We start from the raw sequence: 27575 nt of genomic DNA, 5'->3' as shown, positions 1-27575 counted from the left end.
AAGCTACATTTGTGCAAGCAGCACACACACACACATGCAAAACCACTTCCTCTCCTCCCTCACTGCTGCCACTGCTGCCAGTCCACAGAACTGGAAAGGTTGGACTTTACATGAAAAATATTTACTGGGAACCTTAACAAGTCAGAGGAGACAGCACTGGACTAAGATGAACAATAGTCTGACAGAGAGGAAGACATGGCTGTATATTACTTTCCTCTTTTTAAATACCTACTCAAACGCAGGCTTTGGCAGGGATTTTGTGTAAGGTTTCAACTGAAATAAATACTCAGTAGGTGCTTTGGAGCTTGCATATATTCATCCAATTAAAGTTGTATTTATCTTTCTTCTCTCACTAAGGATTTTTTTTAATGATTGAAGCACAGATATGTTTTTCTAACTATGTATTTTGTAAATGGGACCATGGAATTTGCTTCACTTCATTACTCATTTCATTTCTTTTATTTGTAGAAACCACTTTGGTTTCATCACTTGTAGTTTTTATTTGCCTTGTTTTCCTTTTTGTATTGTCATTTGTCTTACTTTGCAATGGCTGCAGCAGAATGATTAAATAAAAGAGCTATTGGGAGCAACTAAGTATCACCTATACTATGCTGCTCTGTGGCAGAATGTAGAAAAATTGTGACCTATTCAAAGGCTCCAACCTTGATGTTTCCTTATGACTCTACCAATTTTTCCTTAGAATGCCCAAATGAAAAACAAATGCCCAAAGCATTAGGAATAAAGAAGGCAGAAGAAAGTATTTACTGTTCAGATACTGATACAAAGGCCCCTGAATAACCCACCAATTCCCAAATAGAAACAAGCATATAGAAAGGAGTTTTTAGTAAGTCTCATTCATACCCTTTGTGCATTTAATCCGAAGACTGAACCAAATGGATTCTGCTAAGCATTTCATTTGTTCTAAAACAAATGCGTATAATGGTCTGTAAAATACCATGTTCAATTATGATGCCTAATAATAGTTACTATTTTCCTCCAAACTCATTTTTTGTGCCTAGATTATTTTCTGCCAATATAATTCTATAGTAATTCTACATAAATATTGTTCCAGAGTGAACACTGACCCTGTTCAGTTTCCAAGAACTTCATAGCATCATATTTTTAAAGTGGCTGCCAACGCTTCTTATTTTATCCCTTCAGTCTCTAAACAAAGACCCGGAACATAGCAGGGAGACATAGAATTTTAACTTGATTTCTCCCCTCATAAAAATTTATCCGGCACAGAGTGTCTAAACATTTGACCCTCCTACACTTTCCAGGTTTTCCAGGCACTGTATAAATACATCCTTGTCTTCGGTAGGGCAGACTTCTAATCCAGCTTATTATGTTTACTACACCCATCCTGTGCTTTAATGTATAATTAAAGATTTCTAGTCATATCTCTGCCTTTAGGGAGCAGGTCCATTTGTTTGTTTCTCATGTTAGGACTTACTCTTCTTATTGCTACCCCGTCCTCTTCTCAGTGATACTGTGTGCCCTGAAGCGCTGGGCAAAGAGAGATTCCTCACAGGTGAACCCAGAGATTTCAAAGGTCTGCTTTGTCCTGGACGGTTCCCTGAGATGCTTCCCTGGGATGAAAGTGAGGAAGTGGATAATGTCCAAGTTGCATAAAGGGAGGGTATCTTTGAATCAGAGAAGCCGGAGGATTTTCTGTTTGTTTGGGATAGCAAAAGAAGAGGGAGAGAGATGGTTCATTAGTAAGCAGATATTTTTCAGGTTATTTATATAGAAAACATATGTTACAATTCAGATTTAGGAATTTTATTTTTACTTTTTATTAGAAAATGCAGATCAGCCCACATCAGCAAACGTTTGTACATTCTGAACCAAAATACCTTTGCAGATTATTTTAATCTTGCATTTAAGCTTTTTTTTAAAGAAATAAACACCAGATTTTCCCACCCATCACTCTTCCAGACATTGAGAATTGTAATGTTAATTTTGCAGGTTCTTCATTTCCACAAAGCAGATTAAAACATGATCAGCCATCTTTTAATGATAAATAGTTCGTGCCTATTATTACTACTTCTACCCAGCTATGAATATTTGAATTGCTATGGCATGTGAAACTTCTGACTTTCACAGAAAGTGGGCCATTTTGTTCTGACTTTACTAGTAATGTTTTGATTATTTTATGAAGAGTTTAGTAAGATAAGGTTGGATCAACTGGAAGTTGATGACATGGCAATATGTGCTCCAGAGCGGTTCAATTTCTTACCTAATCTGGATAGGCTTAATAAGGTAAAGGATTTAGGGGTTGGAACATTTATATCATAACATTGCTCTGCCTACTCACCTAATAAGCCCATCCAGATTAGATGATCTCCTTGGAGGACATCTATTGGGTCCCTCTAACCAATTTGCTCAATCTGAAGAAGCGACTTGGATAAGCACTGAAATATTTTGAACCAACAAGAAGTTCAGTTGCCATGACTCAACTTCCAGACCACTCTACCTGAATGACTGAGAATTGTCATCAACATAAGATTGGATCACTTCTTAAGAGACTAAAGTAGCCTGTTTCAAATGTAAGAAATGTTCAAATTCAAGACATTTTGCACAAATCAGATTCAGAAATATGCAGTTCTATTCAGGCGTATCCACTCAGGCAGTTACTACTTTGATAAATATTAACCACATAAATCCTTTAGCAGGTTAAACACATTCATATTATTATTCAATAATAATGATGAGAATGCTTGCATGCTTCTGTGACTGACGAGTCTGCTAATTTGAATTAATCATATTTTAAGGTGTTTTTCTTTTTAGCTTTTGGCTTTAGTCTACTATTGCTCTACTGCCTCATACAAATGTTTCTTCCTTTGTTTAGCCTGTAAGCCAGCTGCTATTCTGTTCACCAAAGATCTGCAATTACTTGTAGAATTTATTTTTCCCACTATGAACTTATACAATTAAAAGAAAGTTGTCTACTAGATTGGGTGGAAATGGGTAATGGGACTGGTATCTGTAGTTCTGCTTTATAAGGCTGTAGGTATTTACTTGAAGACAAGCAAGTAAATACCTGTAAAATAAAATGTGGGAGATGGGTAATGACTGGATGAACAATTTATGTAATGATTCAGAATTACCAAAATAATCTATTACCCAAGTAAATCACTCAGAAATTAAAATATCAGTGGAGGGAAAAAATATAACAAGAAAAGCTTATAAATTGATTTTTTTTTCAGTACACAAAAACAGATTTCAAAAGTGCATGAGATGGACCTTTCAGCTGCAGCAGTTTTCCATAAAAAAGGACCTATTTGGTGACTGGGAGTGGTAAGCTTTGGAAGAGTTAATAAATGGTCAGGGAGAATGAGCTTGTGAAATCACCATGTCTAGAATTGTTCTTCAGCATAAGTCACAATTTTCATGAGGACATTGTCCCTAAGGCAAAACTTATAAGGACAGGGATGTTTCAAACATGCCAGAAACAAGAGACAAAGAGGCGCAAACAGGATATTAGTCAGAATCTTGCCTGGTTGTGAGAATGGATCATCACTGACCCAAACAGACTGACTTTTCTAATAGTCGTAGGAACAATAAACGTTTCTAGAGGCCCACAAGCAGAACATATGCTAATAACTGAAAAGGAGACCCCTCTGGAAGAAGAACTATTTATATTCAGGCAGTGGGTAGAACTGAAGAGCAGCTCAGCTAGCTAATTTTAAACAGTTACAGGAAATACTACCTACTTATATCAGAACCTTTACACAAGGCCTGAGGCAGTTTAATTATGCTTGAACACAGCTTCAGAAGGGACAAACACATCACTTGAATATGGAAAGCTTCAGTTGATCTTCTGTAAGCAAGGTTCAGTTGATCTTCAGTTGTACATTATAAAGGCTGTGGCTAGTCTAATGCAATTTGGTATTTGATTCTTTATTGTAACCCCAAATGGGAGCTTTGACAAACTAGATTTCAAGCTACAGTAAGCAAGCATTGGTTTCAAGGGGGGTTAAAAAGCATTAGGGATGAACAATTTGGGCCTGATTCTTAAATAATAATTTTTCATTATTTACATTTTAAGGTTAAACACCTCCCCCCCACCAATAGCCAGCACTACTGTACCTCTGATGCCCAATTGGCAAAAACAAAACAGTTGTGTCTACTGCTTATTTTTTAAAAAGCTTGATGATGAAGCACTGAGGAAGCAGTGATCTTGAAAGATAAAAATCAATCAATTATTTTGTTTCCTACTTTTTCCTTCCAAATTTTTTGCAGTGCAAATCTGATTGTTTCTTTGCTCATGTTTTTCCCAACGAGGCCAACAAGGTCACAGAGTTCTTACATTTGTTAAATTGTTGAGACTGCCAGCAATTTCTGCGTGAGCAGAATTGCTTTAGTAACCTAAGTGGTCCTGATTTGCTGTGAACTTTAAACAGCAGCATTTGTGCTTCTTCTAAGGGAAAAGAGGGGGGAAAAACAACTACCTTGTAATCCATTCTGATAACATTCCCATGCCTAGCTTTTGCTTTGAAAAAAAATATGATTTAATCATGGGACAATGATTCATCACAATATTGAAGTTGTCAGTTTATTATGAACTTATTTCAAAAGGATGATGCATAATATTAGTGTTCATAGATAAGGTACTTTGTAAAACTGCTTCCAATCTCCTGGGATCTATGTTGGATTGTTCACTTTATTGGGCCTGAGTGTAATTAGAGGTCATCTTATAATAAAATGTGCCTGAAAAATGAAGAATAACTGGCTCTCCTTATTGAGAAGAAATTTAGTGTATATCAGCAAGCATAATTCTGGGCCCAAAGTGGCCTTGGTGTTTCCAGTTTAAACTGAACAATTTAACATGATAAAACACAAGGGAAGAAATGCATAAAATAATAACATGGTTGGTTAGGTAGCTGTAGGAGCATTCCACATCTCAAACCACAGACTCAAACCTGTCATTTTTTTCACTGTTTACCTGCAATTCATATGTTCAGGGATTACACTATTCAATTATCCAAATGTAACATAATTATCTCGAGAAACACCATTTTGAAGAATGACAAATTGTCCTCTGAAAATTAATATAGAGGCTTGAGAGATCCATTCAAACTTAATTGTTATCTAGATAATATGGTTGAGATGCACCATGAACAACTATGTAATTTCTCTTCTACTATTTTCCATTCTGATCAAAGAGACTAGGCACTAAATTTTATTTAAGGTTAGATTTTGTTTTCATTTTGTGCTCTCAACCTGTACCTATTTCTAATGTTATTTTATTTTTTACAACTGGTTCATTTGCGTTTGTGTTTATAAATCTCATCTTGGAGGGAAATAGACAAGTGATATCATTAAGGAAAAATTTGCAAAGGAAGAAGGGAAGGGAAAGTCTGGAAGTTGTTTTGGATAAAACCCAAAATAATCAACTTTGGATCTATGAGTTGAAATCCAGACATGCTTGAAATTAAGATTAAGAATCTCTAAATTGTGAGAACTTGACACTTCTCAGAACTGGCTTTTATCCATAAACTGAACACACAGTTTATCAAAATTGCTGGGAAGGTCACACATTCTTTTACAAATTATTGCTTTGATTTCTAAAAGAATGACAGGGAAAAATATTCCCAAATTCAGATCTCGAATATTTCAACATTTTGCTCAGCTATTTTGCTTTTTCCACTAAATGTAGGAAAAAAACATCAAAAAAGTTATGGAAAGATGAGCTCAGTTTTACTCATCCTTAAATAGAACATTATATTTTGCTTTTCAGTTAGAGGTGATTACTGGCAGATTATCTTATTTTTCAGTTAATGATGATTAAGAGGATACTTTTCAAGAACAGGCTGAGACTGGAAAGCAAATCAATGAATGAGTAAACCGAAAATTCATAGTAGCATAAATGGAGAATGCAAGGAATTTCCTTCCAACGCTGTTTTACAATTATTTATTCTATTAAAATAAACCTCTCCAACGCTTGATGTTCCTACATATTTCTTTACTACCTTGAATTATTTTATTTTCATTGATTGTTTCAATTTGTATGACCACCTATCTCAACCAAGTGACTCTTGTTTGCTTTAGTAACTCACTTTTTACTGAATAGTCAGGCCTGCTAAGCATATCCATATTAGCCGTTTTCTATTTCCAGAAGAGAGAGGCTGCTTTGAGCTGATTTCATATTAAAACAGAACCTATTTAGAGCATTAGGGAATTTATCTCCACGTGCTTTTAACTGTAGCTTCAGCTTTATACAGGACCTTAGACATATTGTCATCTAACTTTAATATATGGAACAATAAACTAAAATATATGGAACAATAAACTATATGGAACAATATATGGAACAATATATGGAACAATAAACTAAAATATATAAAATAACAATAAACTAACAATATAACAATAAACTAACAATATAAAATAACAATAAACTAAAATATATGGAACAATAAACTAAAACTCAAGTGTTAATTTTTCAGAACTGCCAAAGATGAAAAAAATCTCTAAATTATCAAACTATTGTAAGAATAGTTTTCTCTGGTGAAATAAAACTGTGTAGAAAATTCATTTTTATTGTCTCAATAGTCTGACTAAAGGGTGGGGAATATGCAGTTTTATAGAAGTTCTAATATTCCTAGTTAGCCTCACCGCTAGAGTCCGTTAACTCAGAGTAACCTAAAAGATAAGACCTTTTGTGTTGGTTAAATTTCCTTTGATTTTTGTTTCAGCTAATTCAGGGTGAAGGGATATCGTGTGTTCGTTGCGAGTTGAGATATTGATTCCCACTCTCTGTAAAACTAGAGGGGAGGGGGGTTTGAGACAAAATTGGTGTGCTTCAATTTATGCTCCAGCCTTGTGGAGTAACTTCCTTCCAGAGATCTTAATAGCCCTGTCCCTGGTGAAACTCAGAAAGGCAAGCTTTCCTGCAAAGCTTTTAATTATTGTTAAGTGTTTATGATTTCTGGAACTAAGCATGACTGCATCATATGGACATTAGTACGCTTATGTAGTTATGTTTGAACTTAATTATTTAGTGATTTTATGTTCAATTTTGTAAGCAACTGGGAGTCCTTAGAGAGCAAGCAATATAGGATATAAAATACTGTAAGTATATAACTGAGTAAGCAAGGAAATAAATACTGTAGTTTAGAGGCATATTTCGTGCTGTGCTAGATGGGACTGAGATTCAATTTAATTAAAATTAGAATAGAATAGAGCTGGAAGGGACTTTGGAGGTCTTCTAGTCCAGCTCCCTGCTCAAGCAGGAGAACCTATACAATCTCAGACAAGTGAATGTCCAGTCTCTTCTTAAAAACCTCCAGCGATGGAGTGCCCACAATTTCTGGTGGCAAGCTGTTCCACTGGTTAATTGTCCTCGCTGTTAGGAAGTTTCTCCTTAATTCCAGGCTGGTTCTCTCTTTGATTGGTTTCCAACCATTATTTCTTGTCCTGCCCCTCTGGTGCTTTGGAGATTAATTTGACCTCCTCTTCTTTGTGGCAGCCCTTCAAATACTGAAATACTGCTATCATGTCATTCCTAATTCTTCTTCTCTTTAGATTAGCCAGACCCCAAAACCTGCAGCCGTTCTTCATATGGTTCAATCTCCAGGCCTTTGATCATCTTAGTTGCTCTTCTCTGAACTTTTCCCAAAGTCTCAACATCTTTTTTTGATTAATTGAGCAACCATTTTTACAGCCAGACGCTATACCTCTCAGAAGGCTATAGCACGAAGGCAACATAATTCCCATACAGTTTGTCCAGCTTGATCTGATATATTTTATTTATTTATTGTTGAATTTATACCTCAACGTTTTGCTTATTTCAACATTCAAGGTTGCTTACAATACAGAATACAGAAATAAGTTATCTCTGAGCATGAAAGCTCTTATGTAAGCAAAGTAGCTAACAGGACTTGATAGACCAGTTTTTGTAACTAACTCTTTATAATTTGGACATCATAAACAAGGCTTGGATGTAAACAAGCTATTTCTCCCCTCCCCCTTACTGTTTTTTCTAAACAACCCCCCCCCCCATTTTTTCCTCACCTTTTTAAAATATTCCTTATCCCCATTGCTTTCTACTGGGGATTCTAGGAGACAAGATTTTGAAAAAAAATATAGGACAGATAGTTAAGAGATGATAGTCAAGGTCCATTTTTCATGGGGAAAAGTGGTGTGTTCATTTCCATAAATATAATAGTTCTTACGGAGTGTTCTGGTTATTTAGCTTAGATGTCCCTGAATGAATTAAACAATAAATATGCTTCATTTTAAAAATACGTGTTTTGAAAGAGTAAATAATGGGCAGGTTAACCAAGCCTTTGTAGGAGCTTCTACAGGTCTTCTGAAAACTTGGCAATCTTACAGAAGATAATAGTGATTTACTATTTCACCTTTTGGACTGAAATAATTGTAATGCCATTTCTATCCCTAGGATTGCCTTGAGATCCATGCTGAGCATTATTCAACCATGGCAGTCCTTCGTGCATTTAATCTGTTCATTCATGGCATAGAAAGAAATGTTTTAATTTTCAAGGTATTATAAAAGGTTTTCATTTAAAAGGTTTCTTGATGGTTATTTAATCACCCACAGAAGCACACTGCATAGCAAATGCTGCAAAAAAAGTTTCATTGACTGTGGATGCCTCTTCCTGGATCAGCTTCTCATGGTGGTACCCAGAGACTTCAATTCTTATTTATTTGCTTGCAAACAAACAAAAACAAACAAGTCCTTCTGTGGCCTTGTGTTGATCTATGGCAGAGGTCTCATTCTCATGGCCCGTGGGCCAATTGCGGCCCGCAGGACGATATCCTGTGGCCCCCACCGTGATATGAAAGTATAATATTAGTGTATAATATAAAGTATAATATAAAGTATAATATTATGCGGCCCAGCCTCACCCAGCCTCTGCCTCCAGCGGCCCCCAGGTAAATTGTGTTTGAGACCCCTGATCTATGGCAACATTTGGTAGCAAATGTATTGTTTCAATTAGTAAATGCATAGCTTTGATTTAATAATCCCTTTGGACAAGCAATTATATCTATAGTACCAATGATAAGCTATTCATTGAAAATAAAATGAAAGAGAACCCTGGATAGCAAGAACACCAAGCTTTAGAGTGGCATTTCAGTATCATACAAGCAACTGACCTGTGATTGTTTTATACAATTTTTTAATAGACATTTATGTATCTGGCCTTCATATACAAGCTCAGCATGCCTGTACTATCTAAATACTAGTCCTTACTGACTTGTTCACTCCCGTGTAGCTGCAAAATATTATTTTTAGGTACTACTGTATAGTTCAGCTTTTATGCTGCAGAAAAGGGAAAACACTAATAATAATTAGGAGCTACAACATGTAACTATTTTCCAGATCCAGAAAGGGGAAAAAGAAAAAAGAAACTTAGCAGTCAAAACTGATTTTTATTTCTTTTTGGCCAAAATAGTCCCAGGCAGATGCATTAAGGTTACATGTCATCAGGAGCTAAATGTATGTAGGCAACACTACCACCCAATCTTATTCACTCATCCTAAACTAATTCAAGCCCCACAGTGGCATTTCCCCCCCCCCCCCTGCTGTGGAAGAATCCCTCTCCAGATATTTCTACTAATTTCAACTACATCTCTCAATCTATAAATAGCATGGGTCAAACCTGAAAAATGGAGCAACATAATTGCTGGGGAAGACTCCAACTTTTCCTGTGATCAGAGACATTCCTTTTAGCCAACCTTCACGATATTTCCCCAAAACACGAACGCCTTCTCCTTTTTGCAGGTTGAGTTCATCTGGACTGTGAGCTGTATAGGAGTGCAAAGCGACGGACCTATTGAAATGTAAGGAGCACTGGTTAAAAAAAAAAATAGTTTCATTTATGCAATATAATGAGGATATGACACAACACTCTGCTTTCAGGCCACACCAGGAGTTGCTCTTGTGCCTTGTGCTAAACCAGAGCAGTGCAACTGAAGTTTCTTTATGTAACGCTTCTGTTATGCAACTTGGAATGCTTTGGTGAATATTGTATCAGGTTTAAGAGCAGACAACTTGTAAAGAATGCCGAAGGGATCCCCCTACCTAGCAATATGTATGGCATTTCTAAGAGGGTTGGTGTAATCGACATGATGTATTCAGTCCAAGATTAAGCTTTGGGCTAGGATCCCAGACTGGAGAAAGAAAAACACGGTCTGGAACAAAAGGAGTTAAAACACCCATACACTTGCACACAAAAAGATCATCTTCCTTTGAACGTGGAATAATTGCACTGTTTATTAGCATCAGGAAATTACATATTAAGATTCAGCATCAGCTCTTTTGGGTTTTAGATCTGTCATCCAAATCCCAGTATTTCTTTGACACATGACATTGCAGTAATTAGCTGCTCCAGCAAACAGTGTTAGGGTTTTGTGGATCCTGTAGCTTAAAAGGCATAATATACACATGCTATTCCTAATGATTCTTCATTTAAATTAAAAAGATATATCTCTTCTGACAGCAAGCTTTATATTTCATGTCAGGTGCTTGGAAGCTAATTTAAGGCATAAAGGTAGAGTAATTCTAGAACGATGTTTACCTCAGTTTTAACAAAATATAGTATGGCATATTTATGGAAAGAGAGCACATGGGTTTATTTTTTAAATTCCTTCTGGTATTGTCTCTTTTGGGCATTTTGGCCCAACCTTAATTTCAGACCATGTGCTGTAGTTGCTAGGCAATAGCCCCTTCTGGCCACACAAAAATGTTATCCTTAAGAAATTAATAAGGATTATATGTACGTACATATTCAAAGATAGATGCTGCTGTAAGTGAGGAAGACTGACAATGGCTGTAGAATGCCCCATGGATTCAGATTCCGTGTAACAGAAAGGGCTGACCTGTAAAAAATAATAATAATATTCAAATGAAAGCCCTTCTAGTTTCCTTCCACAGGGTGTCATGAAGGTAAAACGGAATGTCCTACAAGTGGCTGACAGAATTGATTCACCCTGGTAAAAGTTATAGACAGATGTCTCCAGGAAACTTCAAACATTTTATCACCTCTGCAGATTGGAACTGAAGAAGAATAAGCAGGCCACACCAAAGATGTATCTCCCTGGCAAGACTTCAGATATGGTATCCTTCCAGGTTCCTATCCTTCATCTACTCTGCTCAGTGTACAAAAAGTTACTAGAGATTATGTGATTATTAAGCATAAGTTTCAGTGACTGCGATATATTGAATAAACCTCTCTGTGTTGAATAAACTATATTTGTTTACAGTTTAGGAATTATCTGAATCTCACCGGGCTCTGTGTTTTAGTTCTATCTTTTGATAGATATTAATTTAATATCCGTGGGCAACTTTTGGATCATGTGCAATGACCCCCAAGGCCATACCTCAGAACCTCCAAGGACTTCTGGAACTCGCTAGCTCATACTTCTTAGCTTCTTCCCCCATTTTAAAGTTTCTTTTTAAAAAGGTGCAAAAGAGACATCTTAAGATGTCTTAAGACATATTTAAGTGACAAAGATGGAGAAACACTGGGCTGGTCATTTAATTTAACTTTGCTTACTTTGGCAGGCATTTTTTTTTAAAAAAAATAATCCTTCATTTACTGGCACACCAAAACTGCTTTGATTGTTTTATATAAATTTATTAAGGTTTTTAAAAATAAAAAATAAAAAACCCATAGAAAACCAGTAGTGAAGAGAGAGAATAGAAAGGAAGGCAGAAAATGGATAGAACTGGCAGAAAGAGATATAATAAAATAAAAAAAATATAAAAACAAAAATACAAACACATCAGAATGACTTCTGATTTTGACTTCTTTTAAAACAGACACAAATAAAACTTGAGTTCAGCTCATGCTCTACAATTACAATGTAACCTCCATTTTTTTTAAAAAAAATCTATAAATATTACGAATACACAAATCCATATGTCATGATTTTGGGTTTTTTTGGCTTCATGCAAAAAGTCCAAAAGCAGTTTCCAACTGTATTATACATTTAGCCAATGTCTTTCAGAGCCATCACTTTAACCATCCGAGCCAGTTCCGAGCCAGTTGCGAGCCAGTTCCATCAGCTCATTGTAGTTTTCATCTGGTATAGAAGTCTTGCTGCCATTATCATTTTTAAGAACAAAATACCATGCAATTTTTCCAACTTTTGCCCTAATAAAAATAAAAGCAGTTACATATAGATATGCATTGCTCATTGGCTCACCTCTCGGGTTCTGTGATTTTTACTTTCGAGAAGTAGCAACAACTGTGATTTGTAAACTCTCATTAAGAATTGAGCATGCTCTGCAAATGCATCCATGCTCTTCTGCTTGGTTTTGGCTAAGCAAGTTGTGTGGAGCTGATCAGTTGTGGTATATTCAATAAACCATGGTTAGATAATTGTGATGAATAATTGATTCACTGCAGCTTGCAAACCAGGTCAGAATGCTGTATTATAATTTGCAAGCTCATAAGAGCAGAGAGTTCTACTTTTATATGCTACAAGAGGCAATCATATTGATAGACAGTAAGCTTAGTTTGAGGGCCAGTTTTACACTCAGTTGTAAGACCACACTAGAAATCAAGAGACCATGAACTCTAGACCTGCCTTAGACATGAAGGCTGGCTGGGTAAATCTGATCAGTCACTCTCTTTTAACCGTAGGAAGAAGACAATGGCAAACCACTTCTGAGAAACTTTGCCAAGAAAATTGCAGGCACTTGTCCAGGCAGTCTTCAAGAATTGGACACAAATGAACAGAAGAAGAAGAAGAAGAAGAAGAAGAAGAAGAAGAAGAAGAAGAAGAAGAAGAAGAAGAAGAAGAAGAAGAAGAAGAAGAAGAAGAAGAAGAAGAAGAAGAAGAAGAAGAAGAAGAAGAAGAAGAAGAAGAAGAAGAAGAAGAAGAAGAAGAAGAAAGAAAGAAAGAAAGAAAGAGTGGGAGTTTAATTTACAGTAAAATTGTGTTCTCCATTCTCACGGTACCAGGACTTCCAGATACAAAACTTTATTCAATCATTGATTCAGTTCAGTCTAGAAATTTAGGGAATTTAGGAGGAGAGCTTGGCTTGACTTGACTGTTATCTCTTTTGTGGGGATGGGGGTGGTAGTGGTATATATATGTGTGTGTGTGTGTGTGTGTGTGTGTTATAGAGAAATGAATTGGTTAAATAGAATTTCTACAACTACTTGTCAGGATGGACCTGTTTGTGTGTTTCTGTCACTGGACAGTTTGTCTGACTTTGAACGTGAATAAGTCTTACAGAATATTCAGTATACTTTTGGGGTTGTCATAGACATTCTCTTTCTCTTGTACAAAGGAAAATATGACCTTGTGTCAAAGATGCCTAATTACCTGCTGGGCATTGTCTATAGCAGCTTCCTGATGCAGCTCTTTGGTTTCCCTTTCTGTAAACTGGCAGTTGCTTCTAGTGGCAACAACCATGTAGCCTTTGCTATTATCCTGGCTGCTTCCGGAAAGCACATATATCACATGAACAGATGGAAAAATTCTGGCACATTATATACTGGCAATATGAACACAAGAGTGCAGCATGAGATGGGGAGGGTTGGCAGCACTTCTGAAAACAGCTGCATAATCTCATTAAAATGTCTGCATGGGTCTAATAGCTAATGTTAAATGTAAGAACCCTGAATTGTTAGCTGTTGAGAGGCCTCTTCTCCATGAATTTAGTTAATCCTTTTAAATTTCAAGCCAACTAAGTGGGCCTTCTGATGATGGGTTTTTAAATTTCTTTATTTTGGGTATTGTGCATAGTAAATCTATCACTAATTTCCTATGCTTAAAGTAGTTCTATGATTCATTTTGCACTGAACATGGTGTTGCTATAGGCATAGGACAAATAACCGCTTGGGGCCATTCAACTGGAAAAATCGTTTTTGTTTTTCCCAGGATATGTGTACTTCAACCTTCTATTCCATTGTAATAGTATCAATCTGAATTAAATGCCCCAACTGTTGTTTGCTACTGCATGAATTTAACATGAATGAAATTGCATTCATTCATTCATTCATTCATTCATTCATTCATTCATTCATTCATTCATTCATTCACTGGAAATGAAATGCAATGTCCCTTGCTATTAAAGGGTTCTTTGATAATAACCTCTAATTTCAAAATTGTTAAGATTTTTCAAGGAGTTTATAATCTAAATTCTATCAATTCCTGTCTTTTCTTCTGTGCAAAATATTATAGAAAAGAGAAAGGAAAAAGTTTGGATTGTACAATTTGATTCTTTCAAATAATAAAGTTATTCTTGGTTGGAAAAATAAACTACCAGAATTCAGAAAGTGACGACTACTTTTTAAATAGGAAACTGAAAATATAATTGCAATGCGACACAATCCTTTTGTCTTGCTGAGTGTTTGCTAGCTGTCATGAACAAAGATCCTGATGTTAGTTATCTGATGTTGCAAAACCATTTACTGGGAGTCACTCAGAGTTGGATGAAAGATGAGCAGGTAGATAGATACTAAATTTTCATAATCTAGATCATTTATAAGTAGTTCTATTCTGAGTACAATATAGGGCAATTCAATCATTTTTACAAATCAATAATCTGATGTGGCCCAACTTCCTATCTTTTTGTAAGGGCGTAAAGATGTGGCTGTGCCAAACTGGCATGTGGGCCCTGTGTGGGAACAGCCAGGGGTGGGCTGCTACCGTTCGCCCTGGTTTGGGCAAACCAGTAGTTAATTTTATGGCTGGTTCAGTGAACGGGCAAATCCCAACCCTGCTGGCCCAGCCCATTCCACATCGCCCCTCCCAGGAGTCCCCATACACCCATTTTGGATGCCAGGTAAGTTCAGGTCCAGCGCAGAGGCTAGGTGAGGGTGAAAAATGGGTCTCCTGGAGGCTCTGGAAGGCCGGAGCCTCTGGACCCTGTGGAGGCAGTTTTCACCCTCCCGGAGGCTCGAAGAAAGCCTTCGGAGCCCGGGGAGGGTGACAAACAGCCCCCTGTGGCGCAGGAGGCCAACTAGACAATGGCCACTCCCACCCAGCAACTGGGCACAGAACCGGTTGATAAAATGTTTGAAACCCACCTCTGGGAACAGCACAATGGAGGTGGTTGATTTAGTGATAACAAATCCTACCTCCCCTTTGCCCCTGCCCTCCCCATGTCTCCTCGATTTTAATGACTGATTTTAACTTTTAACGTTTTAACTATATATGTAACTGTAAGCTTCCCAGAGTTACCCTATGGTAACATGGGTGACCAATAAATTTTATAAATAAATAAAAATAAAAAAATAAAAAAATTCTAAGTTGGCGTTATGAGGAAGAAGGAAAGCTAAGTATTTACATCAAGGGTGGTGGCTTTTAGATCAAGAATGTACAATTTACATTGATTCGCTAGCTTCATCAGGCTTGGTGTAGCATACCAAAAGCTGAACTCTACAATGGATGGGGCCAGGGTCAATTTTAGGAAAGAGATTTAGGAATTTTAATCAGTAAAATCCAGCTCAATATTTTTGGCAACTGTTTGGGAAGAGGAACATTTGAGTACCCCCCCTCAAAAAAAAAGGCTTTTCCGGCTGTTCTAGATGAGGTGCAAGTCACAGCATCTCTCACCTTAGATCAGCGGTCGCCAATCGGTGGGCCACGGCCCACTGATGGGCCTGAAGAAAATTTTGGTGGGCCGCAGAGAAATGTCACCCCAAGAGCACCCCCAAAGCAATTAATACAGACCGCGCAGGAACACAAGGCTGTGCTGCCCACATGGCCCGCGGCAACCCTCCCTGCCTACTCACTCCTTACCTGGCAAACTTGCCTGCTAAATTGCTATTTTTCTTTTTTTTTCCCCTGACCATCAGCTATTCTGCTGTGCCCGGATATTTAGATTAGCTAGGAAGCAGGAAATGGTTGGATTTCTTGCTTTCTAGCTAGTCTTTAGATCTTCGGCTCTGCTTTTAAGCACAACCGAATCTCCCTTAGGACTGAAGTTCTATTATTCAGTGCAGACTCATGGCAAGCAAATTTTATGTGACAGACTGAGCTAGCCAGTGGCAGATAGATAGATCTCTGAATGAATCTGTGATTCTGTGAGCAACTCAATCTGCCTGCCTGCTCTGCCTGATTTTGGGTAAAAGTTGCTCTTTAGTTAAAATAAAAAAAATCAATATTTACATACATGGTGTGTTGTGAGTTAATTTTGTGAGTTTGCTTGCTAGCAAATTTCATGAGTTTGCTTGCAAGCAAATTTCATGAGTTTGCTTGCAAGCAAATTTTATGTGACAGACTGAGCTAGCCGATGGCAGATAGATAGATCTCTGAATGAATATGTGATTCTGTGAGCAACTCAATCTGCCTGCCTGCTTTGCCTGATTTTGGGTAAAAGTTGCTCTTTTTTGATAAAAAATTCAATATTTATATAAATATTTATAATATTTACATACAAGCCATGCCCAGCCAGTCACATGACCACCAAGCCACACCCACAAATTAGGCCATGCCCACAGAACTGGTTAAATCCCTGGGATTTAAAATCATGAGTTTGGTGGTCCCTGAGGTCCAAAAGGTTGGCGACCCCTGTCTTAGATCATGTTGGCTAGGACAACTAAGAGTTAAATTCCTTATAGGAAGGAAGGAAGGAAGGAAGGAAGGAAGGAAGGAAGGAAGGAAGGAAGGAAGGAAGGAAGGAAGGATTCCAGCTGGAATCTCCTAGAAGACTGCCTCTTGTTGAGGATATACATTCTTTGCCAACACATTCTTTTCATCAAAAACTAAAGGCCCTGTTTTTCTTGTTTTGTCTTTCTCCTCCTAGCTTGAAATTAATGAGCACTTTCATAGGAGGTCCCAGACAGTGATAGTTACTGTGACCAAGATGATAGAAAAACAACTCCAGCTGTCCTCCCTTTCTCCATCTCTTACAGATTTCCACCTCCCTTACCACCCTTGTGTCAAGAACAGAATCCTAACACTGTTTGGTTTGGCAAGCTAGCCCACACTGCTCTAGCAGTCCACACTTGTTTCCTTTGTAATGCATCTTATAATTGACAGGGGATAAGGCAAGTAAATTCCCCCACATCTATTATCTTAAATTCTTAACTGTTTAGTGTGCTTTCAACTGTACAACGGCTAAAAGGAAAGACAATCCTTCTTTGCCACATATTCTTTGACTGCTTCTTTGTAAAGTTTACCCATTATGTAATAGAAATTTGGATATACCTGCACTACTAGAAGGAGTTTAGGTATTGATGGCAAAGAGGCAGACATTTTTCCATGTTAAAATAATTATCACAGGAACTTTCTCTTTGAACCTTGATAATACAAAACTAATTTTTCTGGAGAATTAAAGGCTGGAATATTACAGGAGGCATTGTCCAGATGGCTGTCATTCATTTTGTATCTGTTCACTATACACAAAATGTCATATTTCTTGTTTCTTGCTGCTCTTCCAATTGTGTAAAACTTATTGGAACTGACTAGGAAACTAGGATAACTAGGAAAATTAACACAAACTAGGAAAACTGGTTAGATGGGACTAGTAATGCATATAAAGTATATCCAGGAATTTCTTTTATATGTACAAGAGCAAATTTTGCTTTACTTTCTATTTGCAATGACTGCAGGAATCTGGACACAGCCTAGATCAAACTCCTCCAATCTGATTCCTTTCTGATGTGACTGAAGTGTGCAAGTCCCAAGCCAAATTATTTATTGTGATTGCAAGCCAAATTCTAGGAAGACCCTAGAGAAAAACCTTGTATTCATATGGATAGATTAGTTCAGAATGGACTCAATGAGTTACATGGATAAAAGTAAAGTAAACAGCTTTTTATTGTTTTGGGAGGTGACTTCTTAAGGTGCATGAATTATAAGAGATAGCCGATTAGTCACTATTTATATCATATTCTACAGAGGAATTATTGAGTCTATCATCTGCACCTCTATAACTCTCTGGTTTGGTTCTGCAACCCAACAGGACAGACACAGACTTCAGAGGATAATTAGGACTGCAGAAAAAACAATTACTACCAACCTGCCTTCAATCGAGGACCTGTATACTGCACGAGTCAAAAAGAAGGCTGTGGAAATATTTATAGACCCCTCACATCCCAGACATAAACTGTTTCAACTCCTTCCCTCAAAATGATGCTATAGAGCATTGCACACCAGAACAACTAGACACAAGAACAGTTTTTCCCCAAAAGCCATCACTCTGCGAAACAAAGATTTCCCTCAACACTGTTCAACTATTACAAAGTCTGCACTACTATTACTATTAATCTTCTCATCACTCCTTATCAACCATCCCCTCCCACTTGTGATTGTAGGACTGTAACTTTGTTGCTTGTATCCTTACGGTTTATATTGACTGTTTCCTAGTATGATTTGATTGCTTATTGTACCCTATGACTATCATTAAGTGTTGTACCTTATGATTCTTGACTCTTGATGAATGTATCTTTTCTTTTATGTATACTGAGAGTGTTTGCACCAAGACAAATTCCTTGTGTGTCCAGCCACACTTGGCCAATAAAGAATTCTATTCTATATTGCCTTGTGCAATCTGTAAAACTCACTTAAATTATTACGAAAGTCACTGTGAGAAAAGACTTTTTCAGATAAGCATTTTGCAATGGTACAAAAATCTTACCAATACAGAGAAAATGTAATTAGATTAGTTTTATGATAGCTGTAGAATTTTTCTTATCTTGACATGCATACTGTTGTTTCACACATCCTGCACTAGGTAGGAAATATAAATAGGTAGGTGATATAAATGACCACAACATACATGTGCCAAACACTGAGGAACCTATCCTCCATCAAATGATTGAGAGCTCAAGGTCCCCAAATTGATCAGTCAGCAATGATCCTGGCTGTCCAGCCCCATTGCATTTTTGCACAGGTTTGTAATTGCAAACCCACCCCTTCTGTCCACAGTAACACAAGAGAGAATTTGCTAATGATATGATGTTTTTTCCTCTTTCTAGCAGTCCCTTTTGCAAGGCATTCAAATTGTCATCTTGACAGAGAAGACTTTTTTTTTTACTTAAGCATAACACAAGCGGTTTGAAGTTAGCCAGGTGTTCTAAAGTCTGAGAAAGAAGGAATGTTTGACTACATAAACACATGAATCATAAAGTTTCCAGTCCTAGTTTTATGCAATGCAAAAACAATATATAGTGACATCCAGCAGAGGTGTCCAACTTGTGGCTCGCAGGCTGCATGTAGCTCTGGACAGCTAGTCATATGGTCCTACAAGTTTGTAAACGTTTAACATTATTTTGTGATTTATATGCATCAGTTATATTATTTATGCAGCCCAAGACAATTTCTCTTCACTCAATGCAGCTCAAGCAAGCCAAACGTTTGGACAACCATAGTCTAAACCAGGGGCATCAAATTCAAGGCCTGAGATCTGGCCTGCGGGGCTGCCCTGGAAACAGTGAAGGACTGGCCCGCAGTCCTCTGCCAGTGAAAACAGCTCGGGAGGACCGTGGGCAGCCCTCCCGAGCTCTGTTTTCGCTGGAAGAGGGTTGCAGGAAGCCATTGAAGCTGAAAATGGAGCTTGGGAGCCCGTTTTCATCGCTCATGTGAATAAACCATTCCCACTGTCATAAAATATGTTTTGGCATAATCTGTGAATATGCCCTTCCGCAGCCATCAATTTTTTAAAACTCAAAAAACATAATGGAACTCATATAAGAACTTCATGAAAGAGAAAAATAAAGAAGCAGACCTTTTTTTTTTAAAAAAAAAAAGAGGTACCCAAAATAATACATGACCAATTGAACTCACCTGTTTCCGTTCATTCTAGTGAGATTTTATTACTACCTATGCATAATTGTAGCTAGCAGCAAACTAAGGACTACAGTATGAATGTTTTCAATGCTCAAATAACTCAGTGCCAGAATGGCAATTACGATGCTTGAAGACAGAATTATACATGAGGTTCTGTAGTTAATATTAGAGGTACTTGTAGATATATTAATTTAATGCTTCCTATTGCTGGAATGAAGGAGAACATGGGATCGATGTTGCACTAGCAGAATTATTTTCAGAAACACGGGCATGTGTGTATAGGAGTTTACTGAGGAATTTCTGATTAGCAAAGGGGGTAAAATTGATGCTGCCGGTGGCAATGGGAAATAATTATAGTGGAATTTAGTTTGGATGCCAAGGCTATTGTCTAACATATGTTCTTTCTTTCTTCTTTCCATTTTCAATACTTTGACTCATTTCCTCAAAGAAGAAATGCAAAGCACCTTCATCCTTTTGTTGATGAATTTATTATTCAACCCCAAATTCCATACTACTCTAATACTGCTTGGCTGAAGTAAAAAAAAAGCATCATCATGAATCGCATTTTGTACTGAATTTGAATTCACAGCAGGGAAAGATAAGGCAGCCTGGTCTGCATTTTGCATTAAAGAACAGGAAAGTGAAATGTTAGATCCACTTTGCAAAGAATACAATACCGGTAGTCCTTGATGCAATTGACACCAATTGCAATTGAGCCCAACATTTATCTTGCTAAGTGAGACATTCATTAAGTGGGTTTTGCCCCCATTTTACAACCTTTCTTGCCACGGTTGTTAAGTGAATCACTGCAGTTGTTAAATTAGTAACCCAGTTGTTAAGTGAATCTGGCTTTCCCATTGACTTTGCTGATCAGAAGGTCACAAATGGTGATCACATAACCCTGGGACACTGCATCCGTCATATATATGAGTCAGTTGCCAAGCTTCTGAATTTTGATCATGTGATCATGGGGATGCTGCAACAGTTGTAAGTGTGAAAAATGGTCATAAGTCACTTTTTTCAGTGCCGTTGTAACTTCAAGCAGTCACTGAACAAACTCTTGTAAGTCAAGGGCTACCATACTTTTAGGAATATTTAAATTGTGCAGAATGTTTAGTCTTCCAGTCTATAGAATTCAGGTCTTCTTCCATATATTCAAAAGAAGTTGGCATGAGAGTAGGGGGAAATATCAAGTTTCTACGTCTTTGTATTTTTCAGGAAGCATTTCAGGGTTTAATTAATTATTCTTATTATTATATTATTTTGATAAGAGTGAAATAAACTCCTATTCAGAATGGGCAAAAATAACAGGAGCAGCAATGGAAAGATTTATATGCTTGGTTTGGCTTAGTATACTGTAATCCTCTGGTTTATGCAGTAGACTTTTTTTCAATAGTCAATAGCCATAAGACACAGGAGGCCTGATAGTTAGAACTGCCACGGCACAACTGGGGCTGAAATTTCAGCATATCTTTCTCTACTTTGGAGTAGTTTAGGGGAATCTGTAAAATGTTAATGCTCATTAAACTGTCAGAGGTTTCCTTTTTTAAATCTGCTTTCTCACTGAACATTGGCAAAAAACTATGAATTTAAGTTACTCAAGCTTAAGAGTCCCAGAAGAATCAATCTAGCACAGTCACTGTTTTATTTCATTGGCTATGCTCCATCACCTTAGATATTCATTTTTGGATAATGGCAAAATACTGTTTCAGAATTTAAAAAAAATGATAAAAGAAATACCTGCTTGAATAAAGATACCTACATATTCTTCAATAAATATAAATTCATTTCTTAATAATGCCATAGAGTAAAAATTAGAATAGATGTTCACAGATCTTCTTTCATAGACCAATATTTCAAAGTTGTGATATTGTGTCTGTTTGTAACAAACTGGATGAGACAAAATGGATGGCAACTGTACTCTCTTCCTTTGTTTTTCTTTTAATTAATTATGCCAAAGGCAAACCCACATAATAACCGATTCTTCTGTTCAGTGTCTCTAGAAATGAAATGAAAATGACTTTATTTCCTGGAGGAATTCGAGAGAACAATTTTCACAACCGGGAAGAACAATGAGTCATCAATAGTAACTTCATAACTGTCTTGGTAGTGACTTAATTTTAAATAAAATGAAAGATAAAACACCCATTGACCATATTATTTCACAGTAGATACCACAACTTTATTGTATATTCAATTTTTAAATTGAGAGAACAAGAGTGATTTCACATATTGATTAATTAATGTCCCAAAGGTGCTTTTTCAAAAGGCAACTGAACTTAGTTTTTTACTTGAAGATGTTTCGCTTCTCATCCAAGAAGCTTCTTCACTGTGTCACTGCTTCTTCCCTGAAGAAGCTTCTTGGGTGAGAAGTGAAATATCTCCAAGGAAGAACAAAGTCCAGTTGCCTTTTGAAAAAGCACCTTTGGGACAACCATGACCTGGATGACTAAGAATATCTATAGACAAATTAATAGGCATAATTTAAGGATGAATAATTTTGGAGCAGGATCTGCTTTTTCTTGGGTTCTCAAATTCCATATCTCATTTCACCCACTCTGGCATAGATATGAAAGAACCTCTAATTTCATCCTATATTTGACTATTGAATATTGTTTTTTTGGTAAGCTTTGTGTGAACCATAAATAGTATTTTCCTGTTGTCCATAAAAAATAGCGATAATAATTTCTTCTACGGATTCAATTTTAGTTTGAAGATTTCTCCTCCTTCTCCTAATCAATACCAAGTTTTTTAACCCAATTATCTCAATCCAATTTTTGTTTGGGCAAACTCCAGGTCACCGTGGAGGATAGGGGAACCTGGCATGCTGTAGTCTAGGGCAGCGGTCGCCAACTGGTGGGCCGTGGAAAAATTTTGGTGGGCCGCAGAAGAAATGGCCCCCAAAAGCAATTAATCTGGGCCACGCAGTTCTTGCGCCTCCCGGCTCTCCGAGGGACCCCGGAGTCAGGCCCCTGAGATGCACATGCCAACTAGCTCCTATACCCGCTGGCGGCAGCAACAGCAGTCCTCTCCCCCAGCGCCCGCTGTCAGCTCTTCCCCATTAGTTCTCTAGCTTTGAATTGCTCCCGGCTCTCTCTCTTTCCTCCCCTCCCCCGCCCACGTGCAAGCAGGAAAGGAAAGGGAGATGGAGCCATGCACAGCTCTCCCCTTTTCCACCCCTCGCTGCCTCTCCCAACATCGAAGCCTCTGAAACGCAGGCAAAGCCGCCACTGCGGTAGTGTCCCGAGTTGCCTTAGCATGCTTGGTTAGTTAAGAATCGCCCTACCCAGAGAAGGAAGTGGTGCTGGAGGAGGAGGGGGCAGTAGTGGAGAAGCAAGCAACTCAGGGCGCTACCGCTGTGGTGGCTTTGCCTGCGTTCCCGAGGCTTTGATGTTGGGAGAGGCAGCAAGGGCTGGAAAAGGGGAGAGCTGTGCATGGCTCCATCTCCCTTTCCTTTCCTGCCTGCACGTGGGCGGGGGGGGGAGGAAAGAGAGAGAGCCGGGAGCAATTCAAAGCTAGAAAACTAATGGGGAGAGCTGGCAGTGGGCGCTGGGGGAGGGGACTGTTGTTGCCGCCACCGCCATGTGTGGGAGCGTGCATCTCAGATACCTGAGCCGGGAGGCACGGGAACTGCAAGTGGGAGCGTTTGATGATTTTGAAGAACTCCTGGAACACAGTAGATCAGCGTTTTGTAGGTCTCAGTGAAAGAGTGAGCTTTGTTTCGTCTCCTTTCCTCCCCGGTAATGCGAGAGATGCTTTCTCTCTCCCCACCACCCCCAAATAATCACTGGCTGTGGCTGGGTTTGGCAGCGAAGTGCTAAAGCGAGCGAAGTGCCCCCAGGGACACCTTTTCTTGCCTGTCTCCAGGTGAGGCTGGAAGAGGCCCCCCCCAGCTTTTCCTCAGCTGCAGATCTGAGCCTCTCAATCCTCCACCTGGGATCTGAAAGGAGCTCCCACTTTCTCCCCCTCCCTTCCCCAATTAATCACCAAGAGCGGCAGTTCTTCTGCAGGCAGATACCTACTGAGAAGCCCCTGGAATGGCAGCCAAGGGGCGCTGCCCCCCAAGGAGAGCAAAGCCCCCTTTCTGCCTCTGCTTCTCCCAGTGGCAGTTGCCCTGAGGCCCCTCAGCTCACACACACACACACACACACACACCAACCGCTCTTCTGTCTCTTTGGAAGGTGCCAGGTGGGGGGAGGCTTCTAGCCCGGAACATTTTATTTTGTTATCGTTAAGCATTTACATTTTTGTTCTAATTAAATAAGTAAGTGTGTATGTGTGTGTGTATTATATATGTATGTGTGTATATGTAAGTATATGTATATGTGTATGTATGTATGTGTATATATATATGCATATATACACACACACGCACACACACACATATATATATATATATGCGCATGGTATTCAGCTTTGTTCGAATATTTTCCCACGTCATTGTAGTTGTGCTTTTAAAGTTGTAGCAACGTTTCGACAGAATCTCATCTGCCATCATCAGGCTTCTGTATTGTGTTCGTCTGCGTTCGTAAACAGACGAACACAATACAGAAGCCTGAGGATAGCAGATGAGATTCTGCCGAAATGTTGCTACAACTTTAAAAGCACAACTACAATGACGTGGGAAAATACCCGAACAAAGCTGAATGCCATACATGTAAGTACCCGCGAAAACTTAAGAATATATATATATATATATATAATTTATATTTAACATAAAAAATTATATTAAATATATTAGCTTTTTAAAAAAAATTGTATTAGTGGTCCTCGGGATTTAAAAGTATAAGTTTGGTGGTCCCTGAGATCCAAAAGGTTGGCGATCCCTGGTCTAGGGGATTGTGAAAAGTCAGACACAACTTAGCGAATGAACAAGGACTCTTGTTTTCCTCTGCAACTCAAATGAAATTGCTTTTGCTCTTTCAATAATCTGTTCTTCATGCAGATTAATAAAATGCTTCTGTCTCAAAGAAGGGAAAGGAAAGAAAAACCACTGAAATGTTTTCCAGACCAAGTGCTTTCAGAAGAGGGATGAGCAACAAAAGGAACAAAATAGTTGTGAGTGTTGCTGGCTTAGGTAGTTAAGAAGTTTCTATCATTCATAGAAGCAATGCTTCATCTTTGAGGTTTGAGAAGCCCAAAGGCAGTGAGCACATGTCTTCCAGAGTTTTAAATAACACCCTCAATTATTTTGAATATAGATCTTTTTCCTCACTTCCTGTGTAGAGGAAATAGGCTGTTTTGGGAATACCTCATACACAGGTTATTAATACATGGTCACAAAGTCTTTAGATCTTGCTCTTTCTTAACTTGTGCTTCTTAACCTAGCATTTTAGAAATTATCTAGAGCATAAAGAAGAAAGGAGAATAAGAAAAACAAAAACAACAGGACTTGCCAAGAAAATATAAGTTAGACAATTATATGACAGACAAAAAGAACACAGAATTGGGACCAACTCAAAGCAGACAAAAGAGCAAATCTCAAAAACCTACAGAAAGACCAAACCATCATCATCTTACTAACAGACACAAGTGTAACTACAGTTATTATGGTCAAATCACAATATATACAAAAGGCCAAAGAATTAGTAGAAGACAAAGAAGCCTACACCCCAGTAAACACCAACCCAATTCAGATGTTTGGCAAAAGAACTTTTAACAACCTAACCAAGAAAGGTTAAATCACAAAAGAAGAACAGTGGCAGATGAAAAGTGAGGGACCCATCCTCCCATGCTTCTATGGATGCCCCAAAACACACAGGTTCAACATACCACTTCATCCAATTGTATTAGTACCAGGGTTCTAATACAACATAGCTAAAGAACTTATAAAAAAGCTTGGACATTTCATATTAGGGAGTAAATATTCTATTAATTTTCCACTAGAGTGCTCCAGAAAACTGAAGACTTAATAATAAAAGTCTTAATAATAAAAGAAGAGGTTATGGTTTCATTTGATGTTATAACAGCCTTTACAGACCCACCTGACCTAACTAACAACATATTTGATATAATCAAATACACTAAGATCAAAATACCCAGAATCATGGACCTCATCAACCTCTGCCTTACTATCTATTTTCAGTTTGATGGACAAATATACCAACCAATCAGAGGATCACTCATGGCATCAATATTCTCAAGACTCATAGCAGAGACTGTAATGCAGTGTCTAGAAAAATATAACTCCCAAACATACAACCAAAAGTATGGACTGGCATGTGGACAACATCTTTGTTATAATAAAAAAAAAGAGCAACTAGAGAAGATACATGAAATAACCAACATCTTCAGAAGAATAAAAATCATAAGGAAAGAAGAAAACAATGGATTACCCTTTCTGGATATCCTCAACAGCTGAGGAAATGGTGGCAAATAGAACACAAGTTTATCACAAACCACCCATACTAGCCAAGTACTTCATTACCAAAGTAACATCCCAACTTCCCATAAGCAGAGCTGTGTAAGAACATCATTCAAATGATCACAAATGCACTGTAACAACTCAGAATACTAGAAAATGGAAACAGAATGCCTCCTTTATCTTCCAATAAAATAAATACCCAGGCAAAAAGTGTCCAACTACAACCAACACAACCTATGAAAAGGGAAACATTACCATATATCAAAAACATATCAGAAACAATCCACGATGGTTACATCAACATGGCATCACCACAGCACACAAACCAACAAAAGCCCTCCAAAATAAAAAAAAAACCCAGTAGCCCAAGAAATAAAAATACGAACCATCTAAACATACAGTGTAAGGACTGTAACAGTTATTTGTTTGTTTGTTTGTTTATTTGTTTATTTATTTATTTTGCTGCCCATCTCACCGTGAAGCAATAAAAAAGTTGTGTGCATGTGTATTTATATGTATATGTATGTATATATGTATATGTAAATATATATACATACACACACACACACACACACATGCACACACGCACATATATATGAAGTATAAACCAGCAGAATAGTAGCAAAGCACATCCATGAACACCAACTGTTAGTAAGAAGACACTACGAAAACTTATTAATTTCACAACACATGGACAGACTTAAACATAGTTTCAACTGGGAACTGTGAGCATTGTAGACCAAGCTAAATCCAAAAAACACTAATTCCTGGAAGCTCAGCTCTCAGACAAATCGGTCATTTACAGGCACATACAGATAAATCACCTTTTACACATTGTTCAAAAGAATCAATAAAACAGCTAAAAAGGAACAAAAAGATCTGAACATCTCTTAGCCAGCAATCAACATCCAGGTAAGTAGGGGTTAATATCAGGAGCAACACCAGACAAGCAATTAAGCAGTAAGCAAATATCCTAAAGGAACTACCAACTCAGACAAACAATCAAGTATTAAAAACAGTCTAATCAAGGAACTACCAAACAACACTCCCATCCCAGTGACAGGACAAGCTACTTTTTATAAACATAGAGGAAATTTCTAACATTGAAGATGTTACCTAGCTGAGTAATGAAATATCTGCAAGAAAATAAACAACTTCAGAGAGCACCAAGGATTCCACTGTCTGGAGAATAATCTAAAAATGCAAAGAGGGTAATGAAGAAGCATTGCTTCTTTTTATTTTGCTCTTGTTTTAGCTTCCTCCCCCCTCTGCCTTGATTATATTCCTCTGCAGCTTTCCCCAATGATATATCTGCTGACTCACTTCCTAAAACAGGAATAGACATCTCTTACATTCATACAACCCCCAGGCTCTGTTTTGTAGCTTTAGAGTACTTAGGATTGGATTCAGAAATTCAATGGTCAGTCTCTTTGTTGCTGTTTGCCACTAAACATCCTTCACAATTTAGAGCTTGAGATACCAAGGGAAA

At 37.8% G+C, this 27575-nt stretch overlaps 1 protein-coding gene across 3 annotated transcripts in view; it reads right to left on the bottom strand.

Annotated features, from left to right (window-relative positions):
* The window catches only part of SH3RF2 (SH3 domain containing ring finger 2), a 93254-nt gene that overhangs the window by 5776 nt on the left and 59903 nt on the right, over positions 1-27575 (bottom strand). For all 3 annotated transcript variants that reach the window (XM_026687948.2, XM_087955397.1, XM_026687939.2), the window contains exons 6-8: positions 10754-10848; positions 9630-9800; positions 1454-1671 (exon numbers count right to left, since the gene is read on the bottom strand). In XM_026687948.2, the coding sequence (XP_026543733.1) occupies positions 1454-1671; positions 9630-9800; positions 10754-10848 (484 nt within the window). The remainder of the gene's footprint in view (positions 1-1453; positions 1672-9629; positions 9801-10753; positions 10849-27575) is intronic.

Source organism: Notechis scutatus, chromosome 2 (genome assembly GCF_049901735.1).
Source record: "Notechis scutatus isolate UNSWTSFEM ecotype Mainland chromosome 2, rNotScu1.2, whole genome shotgun sequence".
Taxonomy (NCBI): domain Eukaryota; kingdom Metazoa; phylum Chordata; class Lepidosauria; order Squamata; family Elapidae; genus Notechis; species Notechis scutatus.
The sequence above is the reverse complement of the archived record's forward strand: the minus strand, read 5'-3'. Positions and strand labels throughout refer to the sequence as shown.